This window comes from Chlorocebus sabaeus, chromosome 7 (genome assembly GCF_047675955.1).
Source record: "Chlorocebus sabaeus isolate Y175 chromosome 7, mChlSab1.0.hap1, whole genome shotgun sequence".
In the NCBI taxonomy this organism is placed as follows: Eukaryota; Metazoa; Chordata; class Mammalia; order Primates; family Cercopithecidae; genus Chlorocebus; species Chlorocebus sabaeus.
Genome location: NC_132910.1, coordinates 122,994,245 through 123,011,197, shown reverse-complemented (window position 1 = coordinate 123,011,197; position 16,953 = coordinate 122,994,245). Strand labels below are relative to the sequence as shown.

Here is a 16,953-nt window from a genome sequence, read left to right as displayed (position 1 = left end):
TGTTGTCGGTTGATTTCTACTAAAATTATATTCATGTTTAAATTTTTGAAACTAATTTTTGCCCATATTAAAAACCTTTGCTATTTACTCTTCTTTATATTTGTAATATTTCACCTCTTGTATCAATAATTATCTTGGGAAATTGGAGTTCAGGGGTTATTCTTTTTCTTTATTGAACTACATTAAGTCAGACTTCTATAGGTAATACAATATACATGGTCAATCCTTTCGTCACAGGTCTGATATCTCAGAATATACTTTATTTTGGGAAAAACATCTAAACGTGTTATATACTCCTGTGCCATTAACTCTAATATATTCAAGGGAAAATCATTGTATATTGGCAATAAGAAGATAGACTAAAGGTCTCAAGGTAACGATAAAAATAAAATATTAATGGTTGTCCAAAGAATTCTGATTACAATAAAAAATGAAAACACACAAAAAGCAGAGATTTGCAATTTTTCTGTTCGACCCTGATAAATAAAACAAAATTATATTTTTTCAGTCTTTGCACACATTATTTGTAAATATCCATGAATACAAAAGTAATGATTTTTTAAAGCTACAATGCATGTTTATGCAATATGACTATTATATGAAACTTTACATTACAGAAACATAGACTCATGGGTGTAACTCGTGACTAAGGAATGGTGATGATGGCCTCTTTGGACATAAGTTGATTAACAATCGATTTATAAATACAGAATGCTGCTAAAGCTAGCAAAAGCCTGTCAATTTATAATTTAGTGGAGATTCTCTTGTCAGGTGCTTTGTAGTATCAATAATCCTGATAACACAGATTGAAAACATAAAAAGAAATTGCTGTTCATCGTAGCACCTTCTGATGAAGTAACAGAAGATATCTGAAGCACAGCTAATGAGTATAACTTAATATAAATGATAGTAATTGCTGCAATTTCTGTGTGGCAGGTAGTATAGAAACAGCCAAAACAGACCAAATACATCATGCTAAAATCATTTCATAAACAAGAGCTCTCTATTAGTAAATATCTGATTGTCAGGAGTGGTGTCAGCATGCTAGAAGAAAATGTAACTGCCTCAACTTTCTTCTTTTCCAAATGATACAAGAAGGGCTGAGAGTGGTGGGTTATGCCTGTAATCCCAGTACTTTGGGAGGCTGAGGCAGGTGGATCACCTAAGGTCAGGAGTTCGAGACCAGCCTGGCCAATGTGGTGAAACCCTATCTCTACTAAAAATAAAAAAATTAGCTGGGCATGGTGGTGTGTGTCTGTAGCCCCAGCTACTCGAGAGGCTGAGGCAGGAGAATCACTTGAACCTGGGAGGAGGAGGTTGCAGTGACCCGAAATTGTGCCACTGCACTCCAGCCTGGGTGACAAGAGCAAAACTCCATCTCAAAAAAAAAAAAAAAAAAAAAAAAAGAAGAAAATAAATTGCAGGCCTACTGCTAATTTCTGTATATATGACTTTTTTGTTGAAGTTGGGAACACATACGTGTTACATCAAAGAAACTCCATGGCTCTCACATTATAATATGTGAATAAAAATAACAATTTTTATGGTCATAATTCACTTTCGTTATATGTTTAAAAATGCTTTTCAATAAAGAGACAAATATAGAAACCGAAAGTTTAATGTTAGCTAATTATTATATAGTAATTAGTTTAAATTAGCAAGTATAAAGTAATTATAATTAGTAATTATAAAATTGTGGTGTAAAGAAACTCATCAAAATTTATTAGTTTTATAGGCTTATAAAAGCCAGATTACCTGTGTACCAAGACTTAAAATAATATTAGCCATGAACAATCAACTATCTACATCTCTTTAATTTAACACAACGTTTTATTAAACTTTTAGGTATGGTTTCTTGAGTTATAATAAACAGTGGGAATAATATATATTCCATTTATCAATTTATTTAAACCTTCAATGTGAGTGACTGAGTTAAAATTCTGGCAAAAATGGAACATAAATATAAAATAAAATTGACACCATTTTTTTGAATTCTCAGCAGAAACCTGAATAAACTAGCATTAAAATACAGTTTGAATAATTAAGACATTACAGAAGTGAAAATAAAGCATATAATGAAAGTAGTTACATAAAGCCCAGTAGTCAGATACTCATTACCACATTTAATTGAACAAAACAGGATCACTGATGGGGCTGTCACAGGGAAATCTTGAAGATAAAAATATGTCATTTGCACTCTCAAAATATTTCTGTATGCTATATAAAGATTTTACATATTAGAAATGTTCAATTAAGCAAAAGATGAGATTTTTAAAAGAGACGTTAAGCTTCATCATTTAATGTGTCATTAATGAACACTTGTGATGTTCCCTGAAAATGAAACTTAATAATCTGCTACTCAGAGTGGCTGGAGTCTCTGTTGTCTCTTTGTTTTGTTTAATGGCAAATTTGGCCTGAAGATAGTTATGCTAGAGCTGCAGAGAAGCTTGAGAGCTACATGGAAAAGCAGCAGAGGAAGCACTTTGTGACAACCGTGGACAGATATGTGGAGGGGTGATGTTGCCCGGTTCCTAGAGGTGCTTACCTTATTCTCATTTTTCTCAACGGTTTTCTCCTAAGGGACAGACACTCACATGTTCTATTAGAAGTTATCATAGTCCCCTCTGCTGTGTTCATATACAGCAGCGGCCCCCTTTTTGGCACCAGGGATCGGTTTCATGGAAGACAATTTTTCCACCAGGGAAGGGGGATGGTTTGGGGATGAAACTGTTCCACCTCAGATCATCAGGCATTAGTTAGATTCTCATAAGGACGGCTCAACCTAGATCCCCGGCATGCGCAGTTCACAACAGGGCTTGTGCTCCAGTGATAATCTAATGCCACCACTGATCTAACAGGAGGTGGAGCTCAGGGAGTAATGCTTGCTGGCCTGCCACTCATGTCCTGCTGTGTGTTACGGTTTCTTTCTTTCTTTTTTTTTTTTTTTTAATTATACTTTAAGTTCTGGGGTACATGTGCACAACGTGCAGTTTTGTTACATATGTATACATGTGACATGTTGGTGTGCTGCACCCATTAACTTGTCATTTACATTAGGGATATCTCCTAATACTATCCCTCCCTCCTCCCCCCACCCCATGATAGGCCCTGGTGTGTGATGCTCCCCTTCCTGTGTGCAAGTGTTCTCATGGTTCAATTCCCACCTATGAGTGAGAACATGCGGTGTTTGGTTTTTTGTCCTTGTGATAGTTTGCTGAGAATGCTGGTTTCCAGCTTCATCCACGTCCCTGCAAAGGACATGAACTCATCCTTTTTTATGGCTGCATAGTATTCCATGGTGTATATGTGCCACATCTTCTCAATACAGTCTATCATTGATGGACATTTGGGTTTGTTCCAAGTCTTTGCTATTGTGAATAGTGCCACAATAGAATCTACAAAGAACTGAAACAAATTTACAAGAAAAAAATAACCCCATCAAAAAGTGGGTGAAGGATATGAACAGACACTTCTCAGAAAAAGACATTTATGCAGCCAACAGACACAAGAAAAACTGCTCATCATCACTGGCCATCAGAGAAATGCAAATCAAAACCACAGTGAGATACCATCTCACACCAGTTAGAATGGTGATCATCAAAAAGTCTGGAAACAACAGGTGCTGAAGAGGATGTGGAGAAATAGGAACACTTTTACACTGTTAGTGGGACTGTAAACTAGTTCAACCATTGTGGAAGACAGTGTGGCAGTTCCTCAAGGATCTAGAACTAGAAATACCATTTGGCCCAGCCATCCCATTACTGGGTATATACCCAAAGGATTATAAATCATGCTGCTATAAAGACACATGCACACGTATGTTTATTGTGTCCCGGTTTCTTAACAGGGCTCTGACTGGTTCAAGTCTGCAGCCTGGGAGTCGTGGACCCCTGATAAACAGTCATCCTCATTTGATGTATGGGAAAACAAAGGTGGAGAGAACTTGCTCCCCTTCTCAAAAGTCAAAAACCCAGTAAGCTAAGCAGTAGAGATTCAAATCCACAAAACCTGACACCAGAACCAGACAATTTTTAGTATATTATTTTGTATCTGCAAGAGCAAGAAACACAGATGTTTTATACAAATTTGTTCATTAAGCAGGTATGTTTTTCTCTCCAAGAAAAACTTTCAGCCAGAGCAACTCTTTCTTTAAATACTGCAAATCAGCCAGGAATGGTGGCTTGTGCCCACAATCCCAGTACTTTGGGAGACAGAGGAAGGAGGATCCCTTGAGGCCACAGAGCAAGACCGCTTTATATTAAAAAAAAAAAAAAAAAACGAAAAGAAATACTTTAAATACTTTTGGAGAAAAGTTTTTACTTCTCTAAGAGAAACTGAAGATCTAACATTTTATATTTTTTCAAAGCTTAATTTGTCTTGATAGTGTAACGAGAATGTTTCTAAAAATTCTGGTATGTGTAAAGAACAATTGTTAATTAAAATAACTATTTAGGCCGGGTGTGGTGGCTCATGTCTGTAATCCCAGCACTTTGGGAAGCCCAGGCGAGCAGATGACCTGAGCTCAGGAGTTTGAGACCAGCCTGACCAATACAGTGACACTCTGTCTCTAGTAAAAATATGAAAATTAGCTGGGTGTAGTGGCATGTGCCTGTAATCTCAGCTACTTGGGAGGCTGAGGCAGGAGAATTGCTTGAACCCGGGAGGCACAGTCTGCAGTGAACTGAGATCATGCCACTGCATTCCAGCCTGGGCAACAGAGGAAGGCTCCATCTCAAAAATAAATAAATAAATAAATAAATAAATAAATAAATAAATAAATATAAAAATAAAGTTTTTTGAGATAAAAAGTTGATTAGCATTATCTTATTTTACTCATTAGTGTGTCCTTTCAATCAATATTGGAAATCAATTGGAAAAGGAACTTATTTTTGTTCCTTTAAGGCTTTATAAAGTGAAATTCTTGAAATCATTACATATTCCCTCTGTCTAGTAATAGGCAATGTGCATTATCTGATGAGTCAGTACGAAATCCTTTCTATGTGTTTGGCAAAACAAAGTTCACAAACAAACAGTAGCAAGAGATCAGTTGTTTAGAAATTATGTTTGTCATCTTACAAACATTCCCAGTGTCACCAGAAGCTTCTTAGTTGCTGCTATGGTTTGAATGTGTCCCTCCAAAATTCAGATGTTAAAATGTAATGGCCAATTTGATGGTATTAACAGGGGCTTGCCTTTAAGAGGTAATCAAGTCATAAAGCCTCCTCCACTTGTGAATGAGATTAAAGCCCTTATGAAGGAGGCTTCTGAGCCAGGCTCACACAGTGGCTCACACCTGTAATATCAGCTCCTCCAGAGGCTGAGGTGAGAGGATTGCTTTAGCCCAAGAGTTCAAGGCAGCAGGGAGTTATGATCATGACACGGACTTTCAGCTCTGGGCAAAAGAGCAAGACCCCATCTCTATTAAAAAGAAAAAGAAAAAGAATAGAAGTGGCTTCTCACAGTGTTCATCCCTCTTGCTCTTCTTTCTGCAAGGTGAGGACACAGCGTTCCTCTCCTCTCACAGATGTTCTTCAAGGAACTGTCATGAAAGCAGAGACCAGACCCTCACCAGACAGCAAACATGCTGCCACCTAGATCCTGGACTTTCCAGCCTTCAGAACTGTGAGGAATAAATTTATATTCCTTATAAATTATTCAGTCTATGGTATTTTGTTATAGCAGCACAAATGGACCAAGACAGTTGCCCACATCCACAATGATATTGAGCTTATTGAAATTTGAATATGATGGTTCTCATTTACCTAGTCTATAAATTAGTTTTTAACACTGAAGTAATTTAACTCATTTAAAATATACATAATATTGACTTGTTTTTAACACAATTAACCACTCTTCTTCTCTATTCTTTTTTTTCATAAGAGTGCTTTAACTCACTGTATGACTTGTTTAGGAATGCCAACATTTCTGATTTACATGCCCTGTTTGTAATCAAAGCTCCTAGGAACCTCAGTGTAAAGTCTTTTTGCATTTTTATCTTACTCTGTGTTTAAATTTAACACTACTAATTAAGCCTTTTTGCTTTATGCATCTCATTTGAACAAAACATCGCATTTTAAGTCATAATTACACTTATTATTTCCGGAAATATGGTAGTCCCCCCTTATCCATGTATCAAGACCCCCAGTGGATATCCAAAACCATAGATAGCACCGAATTTGTATAAACTATGCTTTTCTAACTGATAACTGAGATGACTACTAAGTGGCTATTGGGCAGGTAGCACATGCTGCATAGACATGCTGGACAAAGGGATGATTCATATCCGGGGTAGGACTGAGCAGGCAGTTGTGAGATTTTATCACACTACTCAGAGTGGTACATAATTTAAAACTTATGAATTGTTTATTTCTGAAATTTTCCATTTAATATTTTCAGACTGCCAATGACTGTGGGTAACTCAAACTGCAGAGAGCACAAGCATGAGTATGGGAGCATTACTGTAACACGGCTTTTGTTCTGTTAATCAAATTTTAAATAGTCCACAGCAACTCTATTTCATAAACAATCCATGATCGCCCAAAAGTATGTTAAAAGCATCAATTGCAAACATAGCTATTAGATTACAACGTTTGAAAAATAAATCAATTTTTAAAATATTAAACGACAGGCCCCTAAAATATTTTATGTTATTTTCTTTGGGTTAAAAAGGTAGTGACCTTTGTTTTGCTAAAGGAAATTTAAATAATAAGAAATAAATAAAATTAAAATTGCAGAAATTGTTCCGTCGACAGTTTTTTGCATTCAACTACAAGGGTGAGAAAGTACATCATTCATCACTTCCAAGCAATCTGTCACACAGTGTGGATCTGTCACTAAATTAAATTCAAATGGTCAAATGGAAACATAAAGCTATAATTTTTAAAGAAAAACTAGCAAGTGTTATTTTTTAAAATCATGAACAAAAGGAATTTTCTTTTTTAGTAATAGGTATTTCTAAACTAAGGTAGTTTTATTGTCTTCCAGCAGCCCTTTACTCAACTAATTTGATATATTATAGTGAGAAAATATTAAGCATATAAAAAGCTATATATCCACCATCTGGGTTTGTCAAATACTGTTATGTAAGTCATATTTGTTTTACATAATTTTTTTTATTGATTAGGAAATAAAACTTAACATAAAGCTGAAGACTGAAGTCATGTAGTTCTCTATGATTTTATTTACCTCCTACCTTCCTCAGATGCAGCCAATATACTGAGCTTGGATTTTAGCATTACCTTATGTGTTGTATGTATCTACTCATTTTATTTCAATTGCTACATAAACAGAACTTATTACAATTTTCAACTTAACTTTTATTTACATTCACTACTTAATTTCTACCCTTTAAATAAATATGCATTCCCATAATTTCTGCAATAAATCTTGGAAGAATTTGACCATTCATTAAACTTTTGAAAGAAGAAAATTACTGATTTGTTAAAATGCACCACTGAGTACTTCTTTTCTACATCAATGATTCCTACTCTAATTATATCTTTCTTTTTCTCTCTCTCTTTTTTTCTGCTGTTATTTTTAAAACATTTTGAATTAGACATAGTTAATAAATTTTATCCTAGTTGGGAAACATTTAATACATTAACTTTTATTACTAAATGTGTCAGAAAAGCTTTCAAATATGTATTAAAATACAAAGTAGGTGGAGATGTCTTATTCTATACAATGCTAAAGAATTTCATGTGAACAAAACTAAAGTGTAGGTCATAGAACCTGAAATAAAGTCTTGTCTAATAAAAACATATAATGATACATTTCTAAATTTTAAATTTGGAGGATTTTTAAAAACTAACTGTAAGCTATTAGAAATATTAGGAATTGGAAAAAAGAAAATAAAGTTCACCAAAAATATAGATATAGATATATAGATATAGCACAGCTTTTCTGGTTGCTTATTTTTAAATAACTAATAATATAGACCATGATTTCATTTTTTGGGTGGGTATGTCATGTAAGTATGCTACCCACTACCCGCCGAAGCAGGTTGCTAACACTAAATATAGTGTGCATAAAATTAGATATCCTACATAGGAGGCAGGTTATTTCCTCAAATTTTTTTCTCATCAACATTATGGTTTTAGTACTAGGACAAGATCATCTCTTTTAACAGATGAATATGAATTCCAGAAAGTACTCTAATGGGGAACGGATACACTAATACAGCAAATTTCAATTTAGTTGAAGCAGGTAAAATGCTAATGCCAAATCTCAGTGAAATAAGCTAGGTTGCATTTGAAAAGACCTCCGTTTGAATATGTAACGTCTCTTGGATGTTGAAGTAAATACCTTACCAAGGTTACTGTAATTTTCTAAATAACTTTCCTAATAAATGTCTTTATTCTTGCACAAAAATACTTTCTGTGGCTCATATATGTAAACTTTATCTTACACTAAAAGAACCACCAAAATGAAGATTAGCAACTTTGAAGTGACAACTAGAATTGATTCAAATATTCAAAGCACTAGAGCATTGCGTTCTATGATTTTAAATTGACCAATATATGGTATTTCTAAAACAAATGAACAAATAGAACAATAGCAGACAGATGCTCCATCTGCATTAAACTCTCCTACTGTACTCACGAATCTTAGAGCCAAGTGGCTGAGCTCATGAGCTCTGGAACAAGCAAAACTGAGGCTAAGTACTATATTGGGATGTTAAAATAGGATTTATCTGTTAAAAATGGTGATAACAAAGTAAAACTTAGATTTGTTAGGAGAAGTAAAACACAGAGGACATAAAAATCCTGCCTATTTTGATCGTATTCAACATGCAAATGAATAACTATACTTTGTGATGAAAGGTATGACTGCTTTAAAAGCGCTACATTTGTATTAGATTGCGGAGAAAAAATGTATTTGAGAGGAAAGTAATGTTTATGGTAAAGATGAAGTTTGAAGAACAAATAGAAGTTGTTTGAAAATGTCACAGAATGAGGATACAGCATGAGCAAAAAAACAGAGGCAGGATAGCTAAAACAATGTTCAGTAATAGGAAGAACATTTTAGTTTATAAAAACTGAAGGAAATGTAGACTTGGCAGAAGAAGGTGAAGAGAGAGGGGACAAGATCATGGACTGCTTAGAGAGGATTTGAAGAAATAATTACCAATATATCCTAAATTTGATTAAAAAATCAATCTACATATAAAAGAAACTCAGTGAATTATAAGTAAGAAAAACTGAAAGAGTCACATTTAGACAAATCATATACAAACTGTAAAAGGTAAAGACAAAGAAGATAAAAAGCAGTAAGAGAAAATGACTCATTGGGTATAAGGTATCTTCAATAAGATTAACAGCTGACTTCTAATCCAAAAAGGACAGAGTTCAGGAGGTAGTAGCATATTCAAAGTATCAGAAGGAAATAAAGTCAACCAAAAAGTTTATATTCAGAAAATCAATTTTTCAAAAATGAAAGCGAAAATAAAATATTCTCAAATAAACAAAAACTTAGTGATTTCATTCCTGGCATATCTGTACTACAGAAAATACCAAAGAAAGAAACTTTAGGTTGAAATGAAAAGACAATAGATAAAAACGTGCCTTCACAGGAAGGAATAAAAGGGACTATTATTAAAGATTACTACATAGGTGGTATGAAGTACATGTTTGTGTACACTCTGCTCCAAATTCTGTGTTGAAACCATACTCCCATGGAATGGTATTTGGAGGTGGGCCTTTTGGGAGGTAATAATATTATGAGGGTGGGGCCCTCAGGATGGTATTAGTACCTGTGATAATCAACTTTGGCTGTCAACTTGACTGGATTAAAGTATACACAGATAGCTGGTAAAACATTAATTTTTCTTAATGCTTCAGTAGGCTTTGAGCCTATCTCTCCTCTGCTGAAAAGGAAACTCAGATGGTTTGGCATTTGATTAGAATGATTGGGCTTCTCCAGGTGTATCTATGAGGGTATTTCTGGAGTAGATTGTCCTTTGAGTTGGTAGGTTGAGTGGTGAAGATCTGCCTTCAATGTGGGTAGAAACTATCCAATTGGCTGGGAGCAAGATTATAACGAAAAAGCAGAGGGTAAATTTTTCTCCCTCTTCTGGAAATGGGACATGCTTCTCCTGTCTGTGGATGTCAGAACTCCACATTCTCCAGCCTTCGGACTCTGAAACTTGAACTAGCAGTTGAGTTACTCCATTGGCTCCCCTGGTTCTGAGGCTTTCAGACTTAGGCTGAGCCATAATGGTTACTTCTCTGGTTCTCCAGCTTGCAGCTTATCATGGAACTTCTCAATCTCCATAATTGAGTGAGAGAATTGCCCTAATAAATCCCTTCTCACCTCTCTCTCTCTTTCTCTCTCTCCCTTTCCCTGTTATAATCAGGTTATAATGATTGTTATAATCATTCTGTCTCTCTGAAGAATGATTATAACAATATTCTTATGAAGAGACAAGAGAGAGCTTGCTTCCTGTCTTTCTGCCCTCTACCATGTGAGGGTATAATGAGAAGATGGTCATCTTAAAACCAGAGAAAGCGTCTTTACCAGACATCAGATCTGCCAGTACTTTGATCTTGGACTTTCCAGACTCCAGAACTGTGAAAAAATATGTATGCTCTTTACGCCACTCAGTCTATGTATTTTTGTTATAGCGGTCTGAATTGATTAAGGCAATAGGTAAATATAAAAATTATTATCAACTTTTGTATTTGTATTAAATTTTGTATTTTGTATTTTTGTAATTTTTTTATTCTCCTATCTGATTTAAAAGGCATTGAATAAAGCTATAATTATAAAACTGTGTTTTTCAGCTTATATAATGAATAAAGATACAATTTGGGATTAAATAATAGCACAATGCAGGAGTACACAGAAGAAAGCTCTTTTATAGCAAATTTTTGTATAATATTGACTTTAGTTGCTACTAATGTGAACTAGATTGTTTTAAGTTAATTGTAATTTCTACTACAACCTTTAGAAAAAAATAGATATATTTGCATGTGTGTATAAACAATAAATGTAATAAATAGTATACTTCAAAATATGTATATGTAACTCAAGAAAAAACAGTAATGGAGGAATAGAGGAACAAAGAAGCAAAAGATAAGTTAAAAATAAATAATGTACAAATTATATCTTACCAGTAATTACATTAAAAATCAATTAAATAATTAAGTAAAACTCCAATGAAAAGGAAGACTTTGGAAGAATGGATTTTATAAAAATGATCCAATGATATTTCGTCCACAAGATTCAAAGACACAATAGGTTGACGGTAAAAAGACAAAAATGAGATAAACTATACAAACAGTAACTGGGAGCTGTTATCGATATTTTAAAAAATAGACTGTAAAACAAAATCTGATATAAAAGCAAAATATATATATATATATTTTATAATGAAAAAAGGGTCAATTATTCAGGAAGATATAACAAGTATAAATACATTTGAACCCCAGGAAAACGTCTCAAAGTACACACAGCAAAAACTAAGAAAACTGAAGGACTAATTGACAATTCAGTGATAAACACTGAAGATTTCAATGTTGCACTTCCAACAATGAATAGAACAATTAGGCAGGAGATCATGAAGAAAACAGAAGACTTAAACAGCACTAGGTACCATGTATAACCATAATCTATAGAATATGCAACCACAGCAGAATATATTAAGACATTCTTGTCAGGTACTCATGAGTGCCTTGATAAACCATATGCTAGGCTATAAAACATACCTCGATAAATTTAAAAGGTATTAAATAGTTCATCATCTCTTCTGCAAACACAACACAATTAAAAACAAAAATCAATAACAGAAGAATAATTAGAAAACTTAAACATGTATGAAAATTAAAGAACACACTTCTAAATAACCAATAGGTAAAACACACACACACGAAAAATTACAACATAATTTACATGAGTGAAAGTAAAAACACAACACAACAAACCTTAGCCAGTCATAGTGGCCCATGCCTATAATTTCAGTTACTCAGAGGCTGAAACAGAAGGAACAATTGAGCCCAGGAGTTCGAGGTCAGGCTGAGCAACATAGTGAGGCCCTCCCTCTAATAAAATGAACAAATGTTTGGGGATGCAGCTAAAGCATTCTGTAAAGGGAAATTTATATCTGTAAATGCCAGTATAAAACAAGAAGAATTTCAAATCACTAACCTAACCTTCAATCTAAAGAAACTAGAAAAAGTAAAAATGCAAGCTAAACACAAAGCAATGAGAAAGAAGGAAATAATAGCATTAAGAGTGGAAATTAATGAATAGACAGTAGAAAAAAAAAAAAAAGAAAACCAATAAAACCAAAAGTTTAACAAAATTGCCACACTTTTAGCTAGATGAAACAAGATGAAATGAGAGAAAATGCAAATTACTAAATCAGGAATGAAAAAAGCAGCATTGTTACTGACTTTAATGAAATTTAAAAAAAAATAAGAGGGAATACTCTGAACTACTGTGCTCTTGCAAATTAGATAACCTAGATTAAAAGGATAAATTTTTAGACAAACACAAACTACCAAAACTGACTCAAGAATAAATAAAAAATCTGGAAAGGTCTATAACAAGTAAAGAGATTGAAACAGGAATTAGGAAAACTACCCACAGTGAAAAGTTTGGACCCTACTTCACTTCACTTGCTTCACTGATACACTCTATCAAACATTTAATTAATACCAGTTTTTAACAAACTCTTGCAAAAAGTAGAAAAGGAAGGAAAACTTTGAACTTATTCTATATATTACCTTGATACCAAAACCAGACAACTATCACAAGATTAAAAAAAACTATACATTAACATCTCTAATTAATACACACATAATAATCCTCAACAAAATACTAACAAACCAAATGCAGACCCATATTTAATGACTTACACTCCATTGCCTAGTGGTTACTACACTAGGAATGCAAGGTTGATACAACATCCAAAAATCAATCAGTATAACATACCATATCAATAAAGGACAAAAACTACATGAGCATTTTCATAGAAGTAGAAAAGTATTTGACAAATCTATCATCCTTACATGATAAAAGCTTTCAAGAAATAAGAATAGAAGGGAACTCCCGAACCTGATGAAAAGCATCTACCAAATAGAAGAGAACTTCCTAAACTTGATTATCCACAGCTAATATCACACTTAAGCAGGAAAGACTACATGCTTTCCATCTTAGATCAGAAATAAGACAAGGATGTCTGCTCTTACCTTTGTATTCCACATTGTCCTGTAGATTCTAGCCAGGACAATTAGGCAAGGAAAGGAAGTAAGTATTCAGATTGGAAAGAGGTGACTACTCACAGATGGCATGCTCTTCTTGTATATAGAGAATCCTGAGAACTTCACACAAAAATTAGAACTAATAATTCCAGCAAGATTGCAGAATTTGAAGTCCATATCCAAAAATCAATTGGATGTCTACACATTAGTAATGAAAAATATAAACTGAAATGAAGAAAATAATTTTTTTATAATAGCACAAAAAACAATTAAATACTTATAAATAAATTTAACAAAATTCAATAATTGTACACTGAAGACTATAAAATTTTGTTGAAAAAATTATAGAAAATCTAAATAAATGAAAAGAACTGGAAGACAATACTGTTAAGATGGCAATACTCTCCAATTTGGTACACAGATTCAATGCAATGTCTACCAAAAAAATCAATTACTTTTTTCTAAAAAAATTGACCAGCTGATCCTAAAATATATATGAGAATGTAATGGCTCCAGAATAGCCAAAGTAACATTTAAAAAGAATATCAAAGTTGGAAGATTCATACTTCCTGAGAACCAGATTTATTACAGAACTATAATAATCAATACAGTGTGTACTAACATAAGAACAGACAAAAGAATAGAATTGAGCATCTAGAAATATAGCTTAAATTTATGATCATTTGATTTCAGATTTGAATTCCAAACATATTTATTGGGGAAATAACAGTCTTTTAAGAATTGTGTGAAAATAGTCTTTTCACAATGACCTTTTCAACCCAATTATGTGTTGAAAAGAAGAGTCTTTTCAATGTTCTTCAGGCAAAGAATTTATTTGGACCCTCTACTTCACACAGTAGGCAAAAATGAACCTAAAGTGGATTTAAACCTAAGTGTAAAAGCCAAAATTACAAAACTTTTAGAAGAGAGAACATAGGGGAAACTTTTCACAAAGTTTTGTTAGGCAACGATTGCTTAGACATAACACCAAAAACATTTAGAAAACTGAACTTTACAAAAATTTTAACATTAGTGTATTAAAGGACACATAAAGAAATGAAAAAACAATACACACAGTAGAAGAATATGCTTACAAATTATATATTTGATACATTACTTTTACTCAGAATATATTAAGATTTATTACAACTCAACAATGAAAGAACAAGTTAAAAAATAGGCAAAAGGCTGGAGTACATATTTCTCCCGAGAAGAAAGACAAAAGACTGATGAGTACATAAAACAATGCTCAACATCATTATTCATTAGGTAAATGTAAATCAAAACCTCAGTGAGATACTACCTCACATCTAATAGAATAATAAAACTTAAAAAAATAAGACAACATCGGCCAAGCGCGGTGGCTCATGCCTGTAATTCCAGCACTTTGGTAGGCCAAGGCGGGTAGATCACCTGAGGTTAGGAGCTTGAGACCAGTCTTGCCAACATGGTAAAAACCCCTGTCTCTACTAAAACTCCAAAAATTAGCCAGGCATGGTGGTTGACCTGTAGTTCCAGCTACTTTGGAGGCTGAGGCAAGTGAATCACATGAAGCCGGGAGGTGGAGGCTGCAGTGAGCCAAGATTGTGCCACTGCACTCCACCCAGTCTGGGCAACAAGAGTGACACTCCATCTCCAAAAAAAAAAGGAAACAATGAAAATATCCAGTGTAGATGAAAACATGAAAAAAATGGAAATTCTCATAAATTTCTAGCTTTAAAATGAAGCAGTCATTTTGCAAAGCTGTTTGGCTGGTCCTCAAAATATTACACATAAAGTTACCATACGCTGCAGCAATTTGACTCCTCAGTATGTACCCAAGTGGAATACAAATATCTGTCTTTATAATCACTGACACATCAATGTTCATGTTTGCATTGTTGATAATAGTCAAAAAGTGGAAACAATCTAAATGTCCATCAACTGATGAACCAATAAACATAGATGTGATATATCCATATCATATTTCATTATTGTTATAGCTCATAAAAAGGAATTAAATATTGATACATGCTACAAAATGAACTAACTTCAGAATAATATAATAAAGGAAAAAAGAAAGCCACAAAATACTACATATTTAATCATTCCATTTATATAAAGTCTCCAGAACAGGCAAATCCAAAGAGACAGAAGGTAGATTACTGGTTACCAGAAAACCGGGAGTAGGGAGGAATGGGAGTGATTGCTCTTGGGCGTGGGGTTCCTTTTGGGGATGATGAAAATATTATACAATTGGATAGTGATGATGGTTGCACAACTCCATAAATATTCTGAAAACCTCTGAATTGTACACTTTATATGGTCAATTTCATGCTATGTGAATTATATATCAACAAGCTTTTCATTACAAAAAGAAAAATGGAAATAGCTTTAAAGGAGATAATAATTTGTATTTCATCCAAAGCACAAGTCTTAACTTCTTTGTCCAAAATTCTGGCAGAAAATAACAAATAATAAAAAATAAGTATAATCTTCACAGGAATTTTTAAAGGTTTATTCTACCTCACTTTATTGTTCTGTTACAATGCCTTCATCAAAATGCAGGAATTCATAAAGCTTGCCTGATAGAGGGCAGTTGAATAAAATTCACAGTTCAAAGTATGACAGGAGCACAAACTGTTAAAATAACATTCAGATTTATCAGATTATCTCTTTAATTTAAGTGTTATAGAAATAAGTTTATTTTCACACAAAACAAAATTTATTCTCATTATCATTCTATTGCAAAAAGGAAAAGGAATAAACAATTTGACAAGCTGAAAAATCAGCAAAGCAACTGAAATTACTTTAAGGATAACATGTTCTAAATGTCTATTGTAATAAACAAAACAAAAAAATTGAATATGACTGTATTAGAGTGTCTCTTCCCTTTCATGGTAAATTATATGGAATATGTTTTCAGATTTCAATTACATTTTTAAAGCTTTAAGGAAAGAGCTCTTCTTTGTTGTTCTGAAATACCATTAAAATAGATTACTTATGTTAATTGATGCATATTAAACAGTGACAACCGTTTTTTGTTTTTTGTTTTTTTGTTTTTTTCCTACTAAAGTGTATATCTTTGTACATTAAAAACAAGGATATATAAACTAGAAGTTAGAGACCAGAGGCCCAACTTGGGACCTGACAGGATGGCTGGGCTGCCCTGCAGGATCATCAAGGAAACCCAGCTTTTGCTGGCAAAACCAGTTCCTAGAATCAAAGCACAACCATATGAGAGCAACACCCACTATTTTCACGTGGTCATTGCCGGCCCCCGGGATTCCCCCTTTGAAGGAAGGACTTTCAAACTTGAACTATTTCTTCCAGAAGAATACCCAATGGCAGCCCCTAAAGTGCGCTTCATGACCAAAATTTGTCATCCTAATGTAGACAAGTTGGGGAGAATATGTTTAGATATTTTGAAAGGTAAGTGTTCCCCAGCTGTGCAGATCCACACAGTTCTGCTATCGATCCAGGCCTTGTTAAATGCTCCCAATCCAGATGATCCATTAGCAAATTATATAGAGGAGCAGTGGAAGACCAACGAAGCCCAAGCCATAGAAACTGCTAGAGCAGGGACTAGGCTATCTGCCATTAATAATATTTAAATTGATCCGATCATCAAGTATGCATCACTTCTCTTGTTCTGCCAAGACTTCTTTCTTTTGGTTTGCATTTAAGGGGCACAGTCTTAGAAACATTACAGAATAAAAGCCCAGACTTCTTCAGTCATTTGGTGATTAAATGCACGTTAGCAAATCTATGT

At 33.8% G+C, this 16,953-nt stretch overlaps 2 protein-coding genes across 2 annotated transcripts in view; one reads left to right on the top strand and one right to left on the bottom strand.

Moving 5' to 3' along the window:
- GALNTL6 (polypeptide N-acetylgalactosaminyltransferase like 6) overlaps nucleotides 1–16,953 on the bottom strand; it is a 994,726-nt gene that overhangs the window by 659,416 nt on the left and 318,357 nt on the right. The window lies entirely within an intron of this gene.
- Nucleotides 16,207–16,795, top strand: LOC103236528 (ubiquitin-conjugating enzyme E2 N-like). Its single transcript, XM_073017832.1, has one exon. The coding sequence runs from the start codon at nucleotides 16,337–16,339 to the stop codon at nucleotides 16,793–16,795; it is 459 nt and encodes a 152-aa protein (XP_072873933.1). The 5' UTR covers nucleotides 16,207–16,336.

Coding starts and splice junctions, on each gene's coding strand:
- LOC103236528 (XM_073017832.1), top strand. CDS start 16,337: ATGGCTGGGCTGCCCTGCAGGATCATCAAGGAAACCCAGCTTTTGCTG.